This window comes from Nothoprocta perdicaria, unplaced genomic scaffold, assembly GCF_003342845.1.
Source record: "Nothoprocta perdicaria isolate Ctin4 unplaced genomic scaffold, notPer1 scaffold_1, whole genome shotgun sequence".
In the NCBI taxonomy this organism is placed as follows: Eukaryota; Metazoa; Chordata; class Aves; order Tinamiformes; family Tinamidae; genus Nothoprocta; species Nothoprocta perdicaria.
Genome location: NW_020454093.1, coordinates 13,460,389 through 13,481,622, shown reverse-complemented (window position 1 = coordinate 13,481,622; position 21,234 = coordinate 13,460,389). Strand labels below are relative to the sequence as shown.

At 36.5% G+C, this 21,234-nt stretch overlaps 1 protein-coding gene across 1 annotated transcript in view; it reads right to left on the bottom strand.

Annotated features, from left to right (window-relative positions):
• The window catches only part of RICTOR (RPTOR independent companion of MTOR complex 2), a 55,649-nt gene extending 35,015 nt beyond the window's left edge, over positions 1-20,634 (bottom strand). The window contains exons 1-5 of the mRNA XM_026037872.1: positions 20,545-20,634; positions 10,584-10,648; positions 5,981-6,112; positions 4,797-4,860; positions 290-416 (exon numbers count right to left, since the gene is read on the bottom strand). Of these exons, the coding sequence (XP_025893657.1) occupies positions 290-416; positions 4,797-4,860; positions 5,981-6,112; positions 10,584-10,648; positions 20,545-20,628 (472 nt within the window). The 5' untranslated portion in view covers positions 20,629-20,634. The remainder of the gene's footprint in view (positions 1-289; positions 417-4,796; positions 4,861-5,980; positions 6,113-10,583; positions 10,649-20,544) is intronic.
• Between the last annotated feature and the right edge of the window lie 600 nt (positions 20,635-21,234).

Below are 21,234 nucleotides of genomic sequence, written 5' to 3'. Positions count from 1 at the left end.
TTAACGGCMCTTCATGTATGGTATTCTCAATTCATTACCTTTTATAAACTACTACTTTATTTTCTCTTTATAAAGAAAAGATAAAATACCCTAACACCTCTGCTGTATTATTAGTAATTACATTTAGGAAATGTACATTAAAACATTTAACAACCACCTCATTAGTTACTGACCACATGCCCTTTATTATTTGTATAAAGCTGTTCAATGGGAACACGCAGAAGAAAAACTTAGAAAACTGACAACAATCCTGTCAAAAATGTTCTTAATTAGCTTCCAGACATCTCACCTAGTTCACAGATAATGGCTATACAAGCTCGCACCATGCGATCTCTTTCTTGAAGACCATCGTTTCCAACTGCTATCAAAGAGTTCGTTATAGAACTGGGGAACAGTGAAGCATTCACAGTGATCATCTGCCAAAAAATGTAAAAAATAAAAATAAATAGGTCAACTTTCTTCATGATATTTCTCTACATATATCACTGATACTGTTTCCYAGATAAAACAAGTTAATATGTAGAACAGTATTTTATATCACACAAATCTTCAAAAACATTCCTTCTGTTCTTAAAAGTCTTGAATTTACTGTTTTCCTCTTGGTTTAGGTTTTTAGTTTTGTCTTATTTTACCATAATGAGAAAGGATAAAAAGGATACCTATTCCAGGAAGAACCATTGCTACCTTTTTCAGATRTATTTCCAAGAATTTATTTATCATCAGAGAACGACAAACAGTAGATAAGAAACTCTTTCAGAAGGCAAACTCACACTGCATCATTGATTCTTCAAGACCTATTCCTGGCTAGTTAATAGTTGAGTGGACTTTTTTCTTCATACAGTTCCTTATGCACAGGAGGGGAGACTGTGCTGCAGGCTACACAGGGAAGGACAGTCAACAAAAGCTGCTGCAGTATTTGGAAGGTGTCAGCAATGCACCCAAAACCAGTCGCACAGCATCTGATCTTCCTAGAAGGGCAGCACAATCCAAYTTCATGATAGCTTACCAAGATATGTCACAGAAACCACAGCCTTGCATGCGTCAGATGCAGAGCAAAGATAAAACAAAGCTGGCTTCCATTAATAAATCAATAAGCATTCTTCAATTGAAAAGTTAAGATAATTTGCAATACGGTTGAGGCAGAACACGAGAGCAGATATTAACAGCCAATGTTGCTTCACACTAGTGAAGCTGCCCTGTGCAACGGAAATCCTCAGCTGCTGGCTTGAGACAAGTAACATTTAGATTAAATAGCAAGRCCCTGTGCATATGAAAGGGAAAGAGACTCTGACTGCAAAGGCCGACTAGCTGCCTGTTTAAATTTTTAATATTTTGCATAAATATTCATATCTTTTCTCCTACGCAACAGGGACAATAATAARCATGAACAGATGAAATTAGTAAGGGGAAATAGACTTGTAGTCTGAGTGCTTAAAAAGAGAACTGTTTAATTTGGTAAACGCCACTCAACCAAATCACTTTTTTTTTTTTCCTATTAATGAATCAAAGTTGCGAAAAGTGCTAGAGACCCAAAATGAATCTTTTTAAAAAAAAAAAAAAAACAGCACGGAAAGCCTCCATCAGTAGCCTTAAAATCCATTTCACTGTTAACAACAGCAGTCTTATCTCTGTTATTTTTCCAATATTTTGTTCTGCATTAATTTAGGGATCCTTTATATGCCTTGCAGATGTCAGCTCAGCCACGAGGCTAATCTTTTTTTCCCTTTCTTTTCAGACAATGTTAAAATGAGAAGAAATCAGCCATTACTACATAAATACATCGAATGCTTTAACAAGTTATTTTTGTGACATGTTTTTGAGAAACTTCTTGTCATACATGATGTTTCACCCACAAAACAGGAAGCTTGAAGCAAACTAAAGCAAACCCAAACTCCTCCCCACCTACACAGTATTTCATTTTTATTACTGCAAAGAATAACAAGAATTAGCAAGAGAAAGGCTGCACTTATCTGCTCTGCAAAACTGCAACTTTGCCTTCTACTCAAAACGAACGTGCACAAGAACTTGTAACAGCTTGAGAACACATGTAGCTCCTAAGTTTGTTTTGCTTTTCCTTGGTTTGGAAGAGGAAAGGATTTTTTCTTTTAATGTGAAATTCCAAGCATTTTAGTAGAATAAATATCACTTTTGCATTTCCTTTCCTTCCACTTTACATATGTAAATAAAGTTCTAAACATCAAGGACAAACAAGACAAGACTACTAATAAGCAGTTAGGAYGAAAAATGTAACCGACTACGAAACCACAAAGGCAGTCTTTAAAGTTTACTTCTAAAAGAAAGAAGAAGGTGGGTTTATTATGCCTTATCTTGACTTCTGCTTTGAAAATAAAACTTTGTGCCTCTTGAATTAGTTAAAAAAACAGAATGACTTTTATTATTATTATGAAGAAATGTCTTTTAAATTCAGTATTTTCAAGGCTACATTGTAAAGTGTAAAGGTGATATTATACATACTGCCTCACAGAAGAGAGTCAAAGGAAAAATGTGCATAGAAAGCTTAAAAAAGGCCTAATTTAAAAAGTTTAAAGTTATTTTTCTTTTCCTCGACTACCTGTTTTTTTTTCTTTAATTATTTTATCATCAAATCTCTTCTTGGAATTCATAAAACAGGATGCACATACTACATTTTAGGGTTTTTTTACTATATGGAAAGGAAGAAAATAAACGGAGGGAATGAAAAAAAAAAAAGGTTCAAGAACCACACTGAGACTCTGGAACAGAAAACAACAGTTTTGAGATGCAGCTAAAACGAAGCTCAGCTCTTCAGCATCTCCTCAGTACMGTACCTTCTGCATAAGTCAACGAGCTGTGTCTGATGATTCCATCTGGCATTCCTTCTCCTCTCCTAGACCTCCCAATAATCTTTAAGGAATCCTGGTCACAAACCACTGAGTCTGTGACCTTGAGGGAGAGGAGTGGAGACAGGAGGTAGGCAGGAAAAGGCTTACAAAAGATCAAGTGAGGATACAGAATGTGCCTGTTGGGAGTCGTGTCCCAGTATTCTCTGGGAAACTTCCCAGTGTTTGACTGCTCTGGGCCAACATCTACTTAACTGATGAACTCCAGAGAGGATGTGAAAAAGGTGTTACCTTTACTGATGGCCAGTAAAGGGTGAGTGGTGGGTAAGGGTTTTTGTTTGGTGTTTTTCTTGAAGAAACAAGTGTCCTAGTTAGCAAAGAGAACTAGGAAGCATCCTAGTTGAGAAGCATCATAGATCCATGCAAAYCTCAGCATCAAAGTAGAGCTGGAGGAACTACAGAATACTCTCCAACAGGAGCGGAGCGGCTTCAATCAGAAGAGACATCAGATGGATCTATAATTCCTTCAAAGTGTTACTTCTTAATTCGCATAAATTCAGGTTCTCTTCATGTATTGTTTAATCCTGGATAGGCACTGAATGAGTTTCATTATGTGATTTGAAAGAAGGTAGAAATGCAACTTTTTCTGGGACATTCTTTTAAGRGAAGCAAGTTCATGATTCTTTGGGTACACAATGAAGAGTACTAGAATGAGAATCCTTGTACAACGATGGAGGAAAAAATAGCACTTAGTGGATCTTGCAGAATTATTTTGGGGGGTCAAAAATGTATTTCTCTTGCTCCCTGTTTCAAGAAGCCAGAAAAAAGTCTTAGCTCAAGAAAAGCCAGAAATCTGAGGACAAATGTCTGGCCTCAGTAAAACCAATTCATTATAAACATGTTTCTTATTAAAGTTATCCTAGCCCTACACTGAAGCTCTTCTTAAACAAGAAGAGTTAGAAATATTTTTAAAATGCAACTTCCTCAAAGATGTATGATGCTGATACAAGTGGTGACTCCTTTTTCTTTCTCACGATATTGTTTTTGTAAACAGCTGTTTCAATCAAGAATATTGTCTCAATATTGCTGTCAGAAACCAGGTGTGCCTTTTTTAAGAAAAAGGATTGCATCTTAAACTTCTATATTTTAAGCCTACACACACACACACACACACACACACGTATGTATGTGCAAATCACTGAGATCAAACACAGTGCTCCTGGGGAAAAAAATTCCATTCACTTCACATCTCATGTGAGTCTCTGGTAATTTTTACGATATGTTCAGTAGAAGAGTAAAAGCAAGCAAAAGAACAGCAAAGTCCAGTACAAAGGCAGAGTAAAAAAGCATATTGCCTGAAAGAATAGATTTAATATCTGTGCATGCCAAGATGTCCTAGATAGGCTTGAAAATGACTCTACAACAGCTTCAAACATCTCAGGCCAAGTTAAAATACAGAACAATAACTAGCAAAGAGCAGCCAAGTCTGACCGTGAATCTGAGAAAGAACAATAGACAGCATTAGCACCTATGGATAAAGCATCAGCACCAAGTGAACTCCAGCAATGGAAATTTGCCTCATTTCTCAAATCATAGAAGAGCTCTCATCCTTACGTCACTTATGTTTAAACACACCATACAATAAGCTCAATAGATAAACTTAATAGCGTGATTCTTATATCCTAGCACTCATCGTTCAATAGTTTCTTCACAAATCTTGCTCGGTTTTATCTTCATCGAAGASAGTTTAGCAGAAGCCCTCTAGCCCACTCAAGACTGTCAGTGCTGAAACACTAAAATCCCAACAAGCCTCAGCARTGCCCTTCCTGCTCTTCTTCGAATTACCAGCTATAATTGCTTCTTATATGATAATTAAGGTAAGGAATTAGAGACTGTGAGAAAGAACTGCTTATGGAGAGTGTCTGAAGTCAGCACAGCTGCCTGCCATATATAAGATCATGTACTGGTAAAGCTCACCTTTCTGACTAATCGAAGTGCTTGTGTTCTTTCTACTTCATTGCTCTGCTGTATATCAATGCACCTGAAACAAGAATGTGTTTTATTTTTTTAAAAACAGCTTTCACCATAACTGTTAACATCTCACTGTTTATATGTACACAAATGGATAAACATTAAAAAATATATTTTGATAAAATATTTTAGAATTCTGCCATTTAGCAAGCATATTTAGTATTTCAGTCATCAATCACAATGTTCTAAAATATATAATGATGAGGCAGAAAGGCTTCAACAGCAAATATGAGCTAGTTGCCCTTTGCCATTTCAAATGGGAATCAAAACACTTATATTTGTTGCGCGTCTCCTCACATCAGAAAAATCTCATTATCCCCAACAAAATTAAAAGCAAGTATATACATATATTTTAGATATAGTACATACAGCATGTTTGTATATACACTCAGGCATGTATACACCCACTCAATTTTAGTGTGCACTTTTAATTATCTCTATATACAAGCATATACTATAAAATATATATACTACTTACACAGTATTCAATATATATATATGTATCTGTATATACAGACACATGCATACCTCAGTACATTAAATTSAACAAGATTTTAACAAAACAAGCTGTAGAGATTATAATAGTTAGATGTCTTCATCATGCTGATCTTATTATCTCATTGTTAGTTTGCCCTCTGGTATTTTCTGTTGTGTCATAGGATATAGTTAGATGATGAATTCTTGGCCATGAACTATTTTTACCCTTGTCTTTGTACAACAAGCTCCTAAGCACCACAGCAATACAGAAAATCAGAAGAAATGCCATAACACAAGGTAAGACATAAACATTTTAAAGGTTTTGATCTCCTAACATTGCCACAGATCAATGCGATTAGTACCATTTACAGTTCAAAATTAGCTTAAATTTCAGTCCCTCGAATTTTGTTTCCGTTTCCTCATAGCATATTGTACATTCATACAGCATTTTATCTGCATTAGCCGATGTGATGTATTATTCCGCTACTTTTAAAGAAAGAAGCTGAAGAAAACCTTCAATATCGAATAAAACAGTCTTTTACAAAGCTACATATCAAAAACATAAACAGACATGAATATATCTTTCCTAACCTCTTTGAACCCTGATTAAAAAAAGAGATTTACACCAAGGATTGTAAWGAAAGAGAAAATACCTGGCTATCAAGTAATCCACTTTGAGCTTTAGCACCTTCTGGAGAATGCCGGAGTCTCGGATGAGATACCGGAGGGCTCGCAATCCTGCTGCTCGCACCTCTTTCGCTTCGTTCAGGAGAGCTAAGCGCAGGCTGCAACGCAGGAAACAAAGCAGGAAAAGCATTCTATAGCAGCGGGCACACTCCACAACCCCACAGGCAGCTAGCACCTACTAATTTTAAATAAAAATCTGATGTTTAAAGAGAAGCATTCTGCATTAATTTTGCTTCTTTGAGATGTGCATCTGTGCAGCCTACAGGGGAAATCTTCACCTTGCCAGCAGATGTAGACAATATATTAATCTGAAGAAAGCCAAAACCCAATCTTTTAACAATAATTCCTACATCCCTGAAATTCTATACGACCAAGCCCTGTATCTGACCTATGACTTGTTACTTGACAAATGAGCACAACATCAGCCCCCAAAAGAAATTCCGGACTAATTGCATTTTTCAAGAACGTTAACATGGAGAATATTCCTCTTGCACTCAACAACATAAAATCCTGAAAGAAGTGTCTTGACATCTAGGAGAGACAAATTTATACTTTCAGTAGCTTTATGAAGGATGCATTAAAGATGCTATGGCACCAATGTTTCAACATTTACATGAAACGTTACAAAAAAGTCAAAGGGAAATGCAGGCAACTCCACACAAAACAAATTGCTACAGATTTCATCTCAACACTTTATTGTAATGTCTTTCTCTTCATATAAATTTTGAGAGCATTTTGTTTGCATCATGGTAAGCTTTCCTAAACAAAATAGTCACCATAATGTAATTGCCTACATTCACTCACTATGTAGGTAAACAGAAAGGCAGGAACTTTGGAAGATCTCCAGAGATGGAAACCGAAAGCATAAAAAAGACAAATTACCCTTCTGAAGGCCCTCATAAGACTCTGCCCCTCTTCCTGATTAAGTAGGGGATAAAAAACAAAAACAAAAAAGCCCCAATAACCAATTCTATTTAAATAGAATTGTTTCATTTCTTTTCTTATTTTGGGTTACTTATGGTAATCAATTGCAACAGTTGCACAGTAATCAAATATTCCAAGGCCCAAACATTCCAAAACTTTATGGAGATCCAATCAGTTCATGGAAAAGCTTCTACTTCTACGTGATGTCCAGACAAAGCAGAAGGGCTACAATATTATACGCAAATAAAGATGAACTAATTATTACCTTCAGCACCAAGGAGCTCCCTCTTTAGGAAGACCATCATTGCTGTAAAATCAAACATGATTCTCTGTAYGATTGCCACTAATTGTCTTTATTACTTCAAGCCAAGCCAGTAGCAAATAAGGAACTGATTCTTATTATTGTGAGGTTAAGAAAAATTGYTCCTCTACAAAAAGCAGAACAGGAGGATAAATTTGTTTCCAAAACATTCCAGAAAAGTAGAGAGAAGGAAAGACAAGTAACTCATCAAGTGTGTTAAGAAGATGACAGGTATGCTTTGGATCACGAATCACGTTGTGTTGCAGATCTACACAGAGGGAATTCTGAGGTATGAACACACAAGAATCGGGTCTTCTCAACAACACTTATCCTACCTGTACTTCTGCCTTAGAGTTTGTGATTTGTTRAGATCTCTCAGTTTAAGTGGCCTCGTTAGAATTGTGGGGTTTGTTTGTTTGCTTGCTTTTTTGACAAAATGGAAGGTTTCTCACTATTTATGAATTAGTGCCTTTGCTAGTGCCATTGCATATTTCCTGCTAGAACAACCAAATTCTGAAATGCCGAATCTGGATTTTTTGTTCTCTCCCATCAAGTAAAGCACTTATTTTTATATTGGAGACAGAAACTCTTGGTACCACAAAACGWTCTTTAGACACAGTTTCTCAAAATTAATTAGTGTTTTGAAAGCTTGTCCTACAATTTGATAGRGAAAGACACTCTTAACTTGTGGTCAGGAGCTGAAGAATTGGCAATACTGAAACCACAAGAAATGGCAACACTATCAGGACGAGATCTAAATCCAGAAGATACCAAAAAGGAATGTGTCACTRTCTTCAAAAATAGTGATGATACAATGAAAATATAAGTACTAACTAGTAAGACTTAGCTCTAATATAAAGATCATAAAACTCATATATGCACAAAGGAAGTAATGATATATAGAAATGTACAAGGCTGAACAAAACCTTTTAATTAAAACAACACAACTTTAAAACCTTAAAGAACATAGTATAAGCAAAAAGAGGAATCTGACCTTATGAAAATTCAATTACTATATGCAAGTGCAGGCCAAAAGGAGAAAAATATGTAGAAAAATATGAAGGCTATCCAGATGTATATGTTTCCTTTTTTTTTTTTTTTTTTTTTCTTCTTCAAGTATATCACAGGCAGGAAACTTGAAAGATGAAGCAGATGCACTGAATCAGCAGAGAGATGGGAGGGAAAGAATGTGGCATATAAAAATACAAAATGAACTGAAGTATGACAGGAAAAATGAAAAATTTCTTTGTGTTAAGTCTCTGCTTTGAAGATTTACATGATGATTACTGTCCTGTCCATGTATTTTAATGCCATTAAAGAGAAGCTACTTGCAGAAGAGGAAGTGATTTAACAACTAGAGGAAACTCATCAGCATGTATTATCCATAACCCACCAAGTTAGGCATCTAAATATCCAAAAAGAACAAAAGYATGAACTGTTTGTGTATAGCAAGCACCTCATTCCAAATAGCCATGCCAAAAGGTGATAAAAGGTGTAGGTAAAAAAAGACTTCAAAGCTCATCCAAGTGRCTGCTTAAAATAAATCTAGGGAACCATGTGAAGAAACCAGAATAGTTTATGCAAACTGTATTACACTAGTCTACTGAAAGATTTCTTTAAAAGAAGTTATTAGAATGCTGTACATAGAGGAACCACTTTCATAATTCAGCAACCAAAAGCTTCAAGCAAATGTTACTTAAGATTATACTAAGGGACAAAGAYGTTACAGGGAAAAAACAGTAGTTTCACAAATCAAAATCTGAAAGATGAATAGCAAAGAGTAGAGATGAATAGCAGATTTTTATCCTGACATCAGTTTAGAACTAGAGAACCACAATCTCCTTTGGTAGACAGCAGTTAATACATGATTCCTATTTGGGAGAAGGAATAGGGGAGGGGGAAATATTAAAGATGATGATGTTATTCATGTTAATTAGAGTAGGATGGGATTATGAGAAACTTCAAGGGAACTTAAAAATAATTTGTGTGAATAGTAAGCAAGATGGTAAAGAAAATTCAGGATGGTTAAATGTGACTTAGTATATGACAAAAATGTTTTATTTATCCATACTGCAGGATTCTAAAATAGCCATCCAATCAAGAAAATGATTTTGATATCAACTGTAGATCATTCATTGTGCATCTGTGGCTGAAAGAGCCAAAAAAACCCATTAAGACTGTGAAAGAGAATGAGCTTTATCAAGAATACGACATATTTATACATAAATGCATAGTATATTCTTAACCCAGTACAAAACCGCTTGCCCCAGTATTTAAATGTTGCTGTAGAAATAMAAAGAATTTCTTAAGACAGCATTAAGACTGATTAAAAAGTCTGGAAGAACTAACAAAGGATGGAATAAGAATATTAGCTACCTATTGTAGGTTCATTCTTGCACCTTTTCCTGAAGCATCTTGTCCACTCACTACAGAGTGGTTTTGACAGATCTTTCTTTCAGTCAGGTAATTAAGAATATTCTGAACTTTGCTTTTATGGCCAAGGCTTCTTGGCACATTGCTAAAAGACCTCAGAAGTTTGAGGCCTACCAACACTCCAACTCTTCATGGCTCAAGGCTTCCTCTCAGCTGTCATTGGTATGATGCTCTGGGAACCGGCAAGACCCATCTATACTGGGAATGACAACAAAATGTGTCACTATTATCTCCATCTGCTGGCAAGAAGATACTATCATCAGGCACCTGGACTAAAAACTTTTTTTTTTTTTTTTTTTAATAAAAAGGAGCTTTGAAAAACAAATTCTTAACTGAAGAATAATTGCAATCCTTGGTTTGATTAAATATTCTGTCAAGGTTACTGACTCTCAAAACAAAAACTTCATAAGGAATTGGTATTTTTTCTTGAATTCATCATTCCATTATAATTTAGTGCCTTAGAATTAGCCAAAGAATGTTTCATTTGCAAGGAAGGATGCTGCAAACCCAATCATATAGATCAAATTATCATTAAAAGTTTATCTTCAAATCCCGGTTCTCCCTAAAGAGTCTGTTTCATGTTCTATGAGTCTGTTTCACATTCTGTTTTTAGGAAAAGTGTTTTCTGTAATTTAGTGGGATGCTTAGAAGTATCTTTTTTTAATTTATGAGGAATATAATACAGAAATAAAAACTTTCACTTGACTTTTTTCCCCCCTCTAATAGTGTAGCATATATTCTTGATTTTACCCTTTAAGATATTTGCAATTTATCTGTTTAATTTATATGCATAATGAAAATTTCAAATACATTACAACTACAAAAAGGGAGCTAAATAGTATAAATAAACATGGTTTTCTTTCACCTAGAACAAGTACCTTACTACTAATATAGTATTCCTTACTACTTACCATATTATGATGCTGTCATAAGTAAAACCTAGCTTTTCTTCAGCATGGCCAGTATTACAAAGAAGCTGAAAATAAAAGAAAGCATCTGTTATTTATAATGCTCTAAAAACTTGAAAAATATCTGGCACTGCTTTCAAAGAAACCTAAGGAATGAAATTCATTCTGCCATTCACTGCCCTGGCCCGTGTGCCTTTGCTGCTGGTGTTCCACTCATCCACATAACAGACACATGGGCCCCTCTTTTCAGGTGGAAGTTTACACAATTATTTAAGCTGTCTGCTGGTCCATCTTTCATCTCCACCTGTTTGAGGTTGCTCGTCTTGTTGCTCTCAAGCTCTATTCAGAAGAGCCACTCGATGGGAAACTGGTAAACAGCCTGGATGCAGGCGGGCGCCTGAAGGCCAAGCTCATGTGACACTTGCATTCAGAGAGGCCTGAAGCAAAGAAGGGAATCCATGAACCAGGCTCATGTTTTGCAACAGCAAAGGCACACGAAAAAAATTCAGAAGGAGCCACCAGTGGTAAGTGCCCCTTGACTGACATTGATTTTTAGTGGTATGAGACACCCACAGGTTCTGTGGAATCAAAGACAGGCCGCGGTCACAGGGTAAAAACTGGAATTCTCACACACACACACACACACACACACACACACACACACACACACAGAGGAGACGCCCATAACCTGTAGCAACTTGTGAACAAGGCAACCTTCTCTGTCAGTTCTGAGCACAAGCCTGAAGATTTACAGCGCAGCAATTACGTGCAAAGCCGATCTCAAAGGAGAAAACTGGAGCATGCTTACTGGAGAAAAKAAAGTTTCTTCCTCAAGAAAAACTAAAGCTGCTTTCCCTGAGAACAGTGGCAGTAAAATTCTTCATAATCTCATTCACTATGCTAGTGATAAAATGCTTTAATGCTAGGTCCAAATCCCAAAGCACTTTTCAAAGCGCCTTCAAATCCCACAGTGACCAGTCGCAGGGGATGTGCACCTTGCCCTCTCTGCTCCCCAAAACAGGCATTGGATTTCTAACCAGAACGGTATTAACAGCTCCTCCTCGGAGAGGAATTCAGCAAGTATTTATGCTAATGAACACCGCTGCCCTGCAGTTATAAAAACAATTCTGTGTCATGTTCATTTTATGTAGTTAGTTAGCACTAACAATAAGAAACATGCTACCAAAAAAATTGAAAAGTGAATTTGAAGTTGCTAAATTTGAAATACCCAAGTGTTCCATGCTCCTATCCCACTGCTCCCTTCCACCTAAAAAAAAMCCAGCACATTGGTCTGTAGTCTTTTTTTTTTTTAAGTAAGCTTGATTTCATTAGCACAATGGCTTAAATGCAAACAATTTTGAGGTACATGTTCAACAACTGCAAGCCTTCGAAAGAACCACATAACATATTAAGAAGTTATTTTTCGTCTTCAGAGAAAAAAACATAGTAATAGTACTGAAACTCAATATTAAAATAATAATGTGCATTAATAAATGAGACCAGAAACACTCCATATTTTGACTCACGTAAGATTAGCAATTATAAATATGCTGGATTTTCCATTTTTCGTAACAATGGTCATACTCAAAGGTGTTTACGAAATGCTTGAGAAGTTATCGTAAAACGTACTTTTCCCCACCTTTCAAATTAAAGTGATAATAAAAGCAGGCAATTGCCTGCATTAACCGGTTATGACAGTATGTCACATCCCCCTATCAATCTATTTTTGTGCTGCGTTGTCGGACTGCCTCTGGCCACCGCTGCTGCTTTAGCATTTCYATTGACATCTTATGAACTGTAAAAACTGGCTGGCAGAGTGCAGGCAAAACAGCGTGAGAAGGCGGCGGCAAAAACACCTCCCTGCTCAATTGCAGAGAGCTGCAGCGAGGCCCATGGATTACACATCGAGACTGTCCCCATCACACACACATGAGGAATCCTGATTTAACCACATTACCCTTAACAGTCTTTTTTTTTTTCTTTTTTTTTTTTTCCCCCCCCTGCTTAAAAGAACTGAATCATATTTCTGAAGTAGGACTAAAGTATCTCTATGGAAAGTGGGAGATAAGTAATACAACAATTCATAGAGAAGATTTAGCTCAGCAAGGGGTGAAAATAAGTACAATCCTTCCCAACACAATGCAGAAGAGAAACCCAAGTCATTCCAATAACATATTTCAAATAAAGATTAGACCGCTGCTCAAAAAATCTGCATTATTTATAAATATATAGATTTAGCTACAGATCAGATACAGAAAAACATTCTACTTAATAGAAGCTAAAAGATTGTTTATCAAGGCAAATCAAGGGAAATAAAATAAAATAAAATAAAATAAATCACAAAAAAATAATTTAAGCTACATTAAGCATATGCAAAATTCCCCTCCCTCCTTAGTTTGTTGTCCGGTCCATTGATCATGCAGTAACATTTGTTTGATGGGGATTTTAAGACCAGTTTCTAAGTCTCGATTCAGAGGAAATAGAGGTTAATATTATTCTGTTTACACAGTAAAGAGGAATCACATTAGCTTAATGCAAACAGGGTTTCATAATTCTGTTTTTGAAATGGTACTGTACTCTACGGATGACGTATACTTCTACACTCATGTAAGAGCTCAACAGGAACCGTAACCAGGGGCCATGTTGTGTAAAACAGTCCTAACTGACTGCAGAAAATATTGTGTTATTTTCTCAAACAGTTAAGAGTAGGAGATGGATGTTTCATTTTCCATGAGAGCCAAATAAGAACACGTGTCTCCCAAACCTCAGCAGCCCCCATGAATTCTTCTGCTCTCACTAGGTATCACACAGCAAGCAGTTACAAGGACTTGAAAAGGTTTCTCTTGTATTTTTGCCTACAATACTACACTGTTCAGTCTTTCAAAATTTTTATTTGTTGAAAATTATACTGGGATATTAATGTCATTTTTACCTGAGAGACTACTTCATGTGCAAATTATTGCCCAATACATCTATTTTTAATAGTTTCAACTAATGCCTTTCTACAACTAGGTCAATTTAATCATAGCTTCTTCTTTCATGACTCACTTTTTATTAATTTTACTGCAACTTCTTTCTCCACTTCTTTCAATTTTCTATTATTTACTCTATTCTTAACACTTCTGCAATATACTACCAAATGTGTAGCAGAAGAGAACGGGGAGGCCATAAGAAATCAGTATGTAGTGGCAAGCATCAAGCAAAAGTTTTAGAGAACACGCACATACAAGACGTACATAAAAATATCTTGTATTAATTGGTTACTTTCTGAATAAAAGGACTGGTATGGCCAAAATAAAAAAGGAAATAGGTTATATATACACATATGCATTTTTTATATATAAAAACGTATATGTATGTCTGCTGGTAGTAATCTACCACCAAAACAGAAGCTATACCTATATACAGCACTTAGTCTTAAAAACACTATCATCATTGCACTTCATATTTGGAAGAATTCTTAGCATTGGTTATCATTGTTGCTAAAAATTGAAGAAAATCCAAACTTTGTCTGGTCCCTAAGAAAACAACTTAGGAGTATAAACGGAATGAGAAGAAAAAAAAAATCTGTTCTATAGCTATAAAATCTACATCAATACAAGTGATTTAGAGATACGCTTCTCCCAACTTTCCCTCAAGGACATTCATATTCAAAATCATTTAAGAGCTGTATTATGCAAAACTCATGTTTATCATCTTATTTTAGGTTAGTTTTTCCAACAAAAATCAAATCCCACCCCATTGAGACTTTTTTCCATCATTATTTCTCCATTACTTTTGCTAGTTAAATATTGACAGTATTCACAAATAGATAAAAACTGCACAAACATCTGGCCCATGAAAGACACTAGAAAAACATTTCTGCAGCTATCAGTGTGTTTATCTCCCTTCCGGTATCTACTAATAGTAGTGTCCCCCTCACACCAAAACATTGGCATAAAAATGAGAATAACTGCACTCATAACTTATTTTGGTGGTTACCTGGACCACAGTTTCACATTTGTCCCCAAAGGTGCACAGACTCAGGTGCACAGGTCCACCAACAGTGCCCCAGGAACTTAAGGAAAAATTTCTTGACAGTGAGGGTGACAGAGCTCTGGAACAGGCTGCCCAGGGAGGTTGTGGAGTCTCCGTCTCTGGAGATCTTCAAAACGCCCCTGGATGCCACCCTGTGCCACATGCTGTAGGTGACCCTGTGTGTGCAGGGCGGGGTTGGACTAGATGATTTCCAGAGGTCCCTTCCAACCTTAAGGATTCTATGATTCTATGACCTGGTTAATCTATGCAAATGAAACTGTAACTAGAAGAGCAGATTTTTTTTTTTCCTCAAAAAGCAAGAAATATAGCCAAACTGTTGGTCCTGACAGATGACTAATTTCAAGTGTTTGCAAACCTTAAAAGGTTTGCAAGAGATCCTTTCATTGAGCCACAAACTAGTAGAGCTGTTGAAGCTGTTGTTCACCCAATAGCAGCCTGTAGACCTTGGTCAGATCCCAAAAGGACTCCTGTCATGCAACTATATTATCATTTTTATTTGGGTCATGAATGCACTTCTGAACYGAGTCTCCTGGCATTCCATTTACTGAATGTTGGTTTGTAGCTTGAGAGGAAACTAAAAAAGATGCATTCCAAGAACTCTCCTAAAGGGCTTCAACTGCTAAAAGGCATTTAGRTCACAGGACTAGACTAGACAGGAGTTAGCCCAAGGTAAGCACTCCCCACCAAATGTATTTAGTGTAGATACTAACCTCTCAATACCAACTGTTTCACTCTGTGCATGTGCTCTTCCCAGGCACCCCCTTGCTAATATCAAAGAAACTTGATCTTACCTTGAAACTTGAACGTAGTCACGAAACTTGATAACTGTTATGACTAAGTGCAACCAACAAACTGCGCTGGTACAAAATTCTGAATGTGATAATTACTAAAGTGCATGCGTATGTACACAAGAAAATGAATACATAAAATTCACTGAAAAAAGTATATGCAATATTTATTATTAGCAAGGATTTTGTGTTGTGAGGCCCCTTTTACTTATGTATTGGTTTCCTTAACAGTTGGCAGAAAATAACGGGCTTACGGAATTTACAGGTGTAAAAGAACTTAGAAGAGGGACTGTAAAATCAGAACTGAAAATGTTTTAGTGATTTGACAAGAGTGCCTGCACTGGGTAAGAAAAATAACCAGGTGACGGGAACGCTGTATCGTCTCACTGAGAGTATCACACAGCAAGACAGACCTGGAAAAACTGCAACGAGTCCGGAAGAAACAAGCACAAAATGCTACATTTAAGAGAATGCAAGAAAAATGCAACAGCCCTCCCCTCACTCTCCCTTACTGCAGGAGAAAGCAAAATGAGATCTGTGGGCTCACTATAACCCAAGCGAGTCTGCATCAAATTCAGTCTCAACTTTGGCACTTTTTTCTCCTTTTACCTTCAAACGACATCAAGCAAGTTAATCATTCTAGACCAATCGYGGTGATTTCTGTAGACAGCAGCACTCCTGGCAAAGGCAGGTATAAGGAGCATGTTCGTGACCTAACATTTAACAATTAATGTGCAATGTCACTGTAGTTAAGACTGGAGGCGCAAGCAGTACAAGAATACTCCAGTCTGCTTGGTACTCTCTCTTTCACTGGGTATTATTTGAATTCTAGGAATTAAACAAAAGGGATTATTTTTTAAATAGTAAAGTGTATTTTTGGATAAAACTTCCTATAAATCAACTCTAAAATTAACATTTTTGATATCATAGTAAATAGTACAGGCTCCTTGAGTGAATGATTTAGTATTAGCACAGGATTTTATTTTACTTGCTCTAAGCTAAGCAATGAGTAACTTACAGTGAGCCCTTTTTTTTCTCTCTCTCTCTCTCTCATGTTTACTGTCAGCTATGAGTTTTTCATGCTACTTGGATGAGTCATAGCAATATGAGTAACACATCAACATATCTTGGAAACAGTAGCGCAAAACAACAAAACCACAGATCAACAGCATATACAACTTGGGTGTATATAGAAATTGCTCAAATTTTTATGTAAGAATATTCATAGCAATTAATAGGTAAAAATATATCATTCTATAGATCCAATTGTTGCAGTTATTGTACTGTAATTTTGGAAATAGTTTGAGCCACCATAGGCAGTGTGAGATTGCTTAGCAGCTTTTACAGTTTCTCATTTTCTCTTTTTTTTTCCCCCATAGGAAACTCCACAAAAGCGAAAGAAATTGATTTAAAATAGCTGTTTCTAAAAATCTTTGATATCAGTGTTGCCTCAAAGGGAAGTCCTTACTCAAATTACAGGCTCTGGGCTTGCATCCATTTGCTCTTCAAATTTGTTCCACAGTGGAGTGTTCCTAAGGAGATGTTTTATTCCTATGGGCTATATATTTTCTGACAGGGTATCAGGTTTTGTCTAGTAGTGGTATAGCTTTTTGGAGGAACCTTATGGACAGTCAATATTGCATTCAGATTCAAAGACAGTTCGGGGTTTTGCAAATGACAGTCAAGACACAGAGAACAACAGAACCATTATTGATGCTAATACATTGGTAGGGTTAAGCTAAAATCATTAGTCAAGTTTCATTTTGTCCTTAAAGAAACAATTTTCTCTTTAGATTAAAAGTAATAATAATAAAAAAAAGCCCATAATAAAGCCCGTGATTTTTTTCACTGCATTATTTAAATATGCTTTTAAGTTTAAAATGGTATAAAGGCTCTCTCAGGAACTAGAAGTAGAATAAGTCACCTATAAAGCTATCTAAACGAGTACTTCAAATTTAAAACTTATTTTCCACTAGGTATCTACAATTGTACAGTCCTTCTGGTTTTCAGTAATGTATCACTTACTAACTCTCATGGGGGTGGGGAAAACCCCAAAGAAAAAACCAAGAGGTTCTGGTATTAATCAGCAAAAGCTGGGRAAGTTCAAGGTGCCTCTCAGCTAGCTGGCCGTGCAAGTCAAGAGGGGTCAGCCCTGGGGAACTGCAGTCATGACTGAGGGTGTCACACACCATTTACTAGAGGTCGACTCCTCAAGCTGTTTCTAAGTCAAAATTGAGGTTTGATTAAACGCCGCGTTTGTAGAACTGTGTCTCCTGGTAACAGGTCTACCTTGGTCTATCTTGTAGGTCTATCTTATCCGGATGAGTCTACCTTGACTTCAGCAAGACTTGCAGCACTGTCTCCAGAGCTGGTGAAGTATGAGCTGAGGTAGAGAACAACTGCTTATACCAGTACCCACTTTTCATAACSTTTCCTTTTAGCATAACAACATTTCTATCAGAAAAGTAGGTTTTATAAGTTTTCTGTATTACTTTGTCAGAAATATAAAATATAAATGACTATTTCAAAGGTATTTTCCCTGCTCATGGCATAAATACTCTAGATAACAAATTGTCTTTAGCATGGACCATAAAATGCAAAAACTTACAAACAAACCAGGTTTGTTACCACCATTGTAATTGCCAGGAAGGATGCAAACATCCTCAGCTTTTGGCATATCTAACATCACAAGACCCCACTGTTTTCCCACACTCTTATTTCACCAAGGAGGAACTGAGATGATGTCAATACATGGCAGAAGACTGGAGCACAAAATAAAACCGTCTCCCCCAAGCTCCAGGCTTTCACTCTTAACCACTAAGTTAAGAAGTTTACTGAAGTAAAAACACAGAACTGTTCCAACCACAAGGGAGACAAGGCAATACATGTTTTAAATCATATTTTCATAACCGCATTTAAAATTCAAACAAAAAATAGGAGAAATTTCACAATCAAACATATAAGCTTACATTTCTAAGACCATCTTACTGGGAGACCAATGTAAGAACCAGTGCTACACACCAAATGAAATAACACGATTCAATTACACAGTGTTTTGATTTGGGATCAAAAGTAGGTTACAAATCACAGTCTCTGTTTTCTAAAGTTGTATTTAATTTTACAAGCTTTCCTTTTCAAAAACTTGTAATTTCTTGACAGACTTAAGTCAAATTTATTAAAAAAAACTTCTTCTAGTTTTCTTGAACTTTTTCTTCAAAAAGTTCTTCAAATACTTGATTATAAAATTATTTATTTTTTCAAAATTGACTTTTAAATGAATGAACCAGATAAAGCTCCTTTTAATTATATTTTGCATATTTACTAATTTATCCTATTTATAGTTTCCTAACATCTGGCAATTTTTAATATGAAAATCAACACTGTTTTAAGATTCGCAGTTTCAAATATAAGCTCTTCACTGGAAATCACCTATCTACAAATCCAATCTAGTTTTCAATTTTAAATCAACAGAAGAATCATCTGGAGACACCTGCATTCATAAGTTTCCAGATAAGAACAAAAAGGAAACACAGCTACAACTGCCTTCTCTAGTGAAATAAAAAGCTTCCTCAAAATAAAATCTGGAATCTTAGTAACACCAGCAGCACTCTGTACCAGAATCCAAGACAAGAGTTCACTATGTTCAGTTCCTTGGTGAATCTGTACACCTATACACACTCTGAACCAGAGCACCAAGCCGAGCATCTACCGAAGCGCTGCGCATGGCAGGGTATGAGATTCACCTGGTAGAAAGGTGAATACTGAGAACCAAATTCCTAGACGATAAGTTTACTTGCAACTTAAGTTGTTTGTTCTCAGTATTCACCTTTCTACCAGCTGAACCTCATACCCAAATGAGTCTCGTCAGGAGGGCTTTCGACAGCCAAGGTGCACCCTAGCTCCAAAGACCACGACACACAGTTGTCCTTCTCACATTAAGCCCCCAAACTTGCCCTTGAGCATTCGTTCTCTTTCACCTGAGACACTCTATAAAGCAAACTCTCAAGCAGGCTCCTAGATACCTTACTCAATACCTTGTTATCAGCTTACCTACAAAAATAACAGAAACCTTATTTTCTCTTGTTTTCCACCACTACCTTCCTTTTTCACTGCTGGTGACTACAGGATACATCATATTTGTCACTGAAACTTGAATTTTATCTTCAGATACAGACTTCGATCTGGCTCTCTAGTAGGAATGTGTACATCTAACTAGTTCCTTCTGCATTATCATTTAGAGATTACCTTAATTTACCTCTTTCTGAAAATCCAGTTTCTCCTAGCTTACTAACAACACACTTTTCCCTTGCCTCAACAACTAGCACACAACACAACACACAGAGAGTGCTTCTAACACACCCTTTTCCTAGCTGGCTGGTCACATGCCATCAGGACTGTCTTTGGTTCCATCAGTTCCTCATCTACCAAAAAAATGGTAGCTGCTCTCACTCCAAAGGCCCTTCATGGCTTCCTTCTATAATCTCTCATCTCTCATTCTGTGGCAAGTTATTAACTCCTGCCTCTTGCCAATTCACAATGTCAGCCTCCAACACCTCCATCACACTTTTAGGCAAATACTAAAAGTATTTTAGTATAAAATAGTCCCATGATTTGGGAGCTTACATCGGGAGAAGCACGTCAAAATTCGTGACAAAGGTAATTTAGAAATTTGCCCTGTAAGTATTTTTCGCTATGAAACCTACAGTGGAAAGTTGACTAGGGCAACAGAGGTGCCCAGACCACCACATGTCCTGCTAATCAGCACAGCCCCCTCACTGCACTTCATCAGTTCAGATCCCGGCAGCCTGGCATTTCAAATCTGTGATTCAATCCTGCAGAGAAAGAACCCTCTGTTTGTGCAACCTAATCCACAAATTGGAATTTGATTCAGACTTCTAAGTACAACAGTATGACCAAAATAAAATAAAATAACACTTTCACAGCATGACCCTAAATTCACATGTTTGCTTATACTTTTTTTTTTTTTGCTCCTTTTTTCTCTTACTGCATCTAGACTTTGTTTACTGTTTCATACTGCTAAACTATTTCATGAAGCTTCTGGCCAATGCCTGATAAAGTACAAATAAAATATTTAGCACACAGGATCATATGTCTAATGCCACTACTTAAGTTCTTACCTTAGTGAAATTATTCAAGTGACCTAGTTTTCTCATATTTGAAACACCTTGTAATTTGGCCACATTTTGGAGAATCTCTCTCATATTATCACAGGGTTCTGCAAAAGAAAAACAAGTTGTTAGCATATACAGCTAAAAAACAAAAGCCCAAAGTTGCATTCAACATCCAAGTTAGCTAAACATAACAATCAAGTTTCCAAGTAAAGATTTTTGAAATTAAAATAACTATTCTTAAGTATGAAGACTGTTCTCCTTTACATAATATTGATTTCATTTATGTCCAAAATCAGTCAGGTGTATTTCTAGAATAAATGCTCATGAAGGAGACTCCTATTTTTAAAGCAATTTTAATCAATATCTTACATTTACAGTCGACAAAGATAGCTATTTAGTGATTGAAACTCTATTCCTGGTATCTCATATCTGAACAGCTTTACCCTGAAATCCTCTTGTAATTTAAGAGGCAAAATATTCCTTCCTCAGAAGCAAAAAATAAAGTAAAAAAGATGCTACATGTTACTACCACACCAYAGAATTATAATTTTTTCAGACGGAGGCTCAATGGGATTATGGGTAGACAAGACTCTCTTCTGTTCTCCATATCAACTTGTGTCCACAGCCACCCTGAACTTAACCAGGGCACTGTGACCTTCTGGCAAGACATGAGGCAGCTTCGAGGTGAGCAGRAGA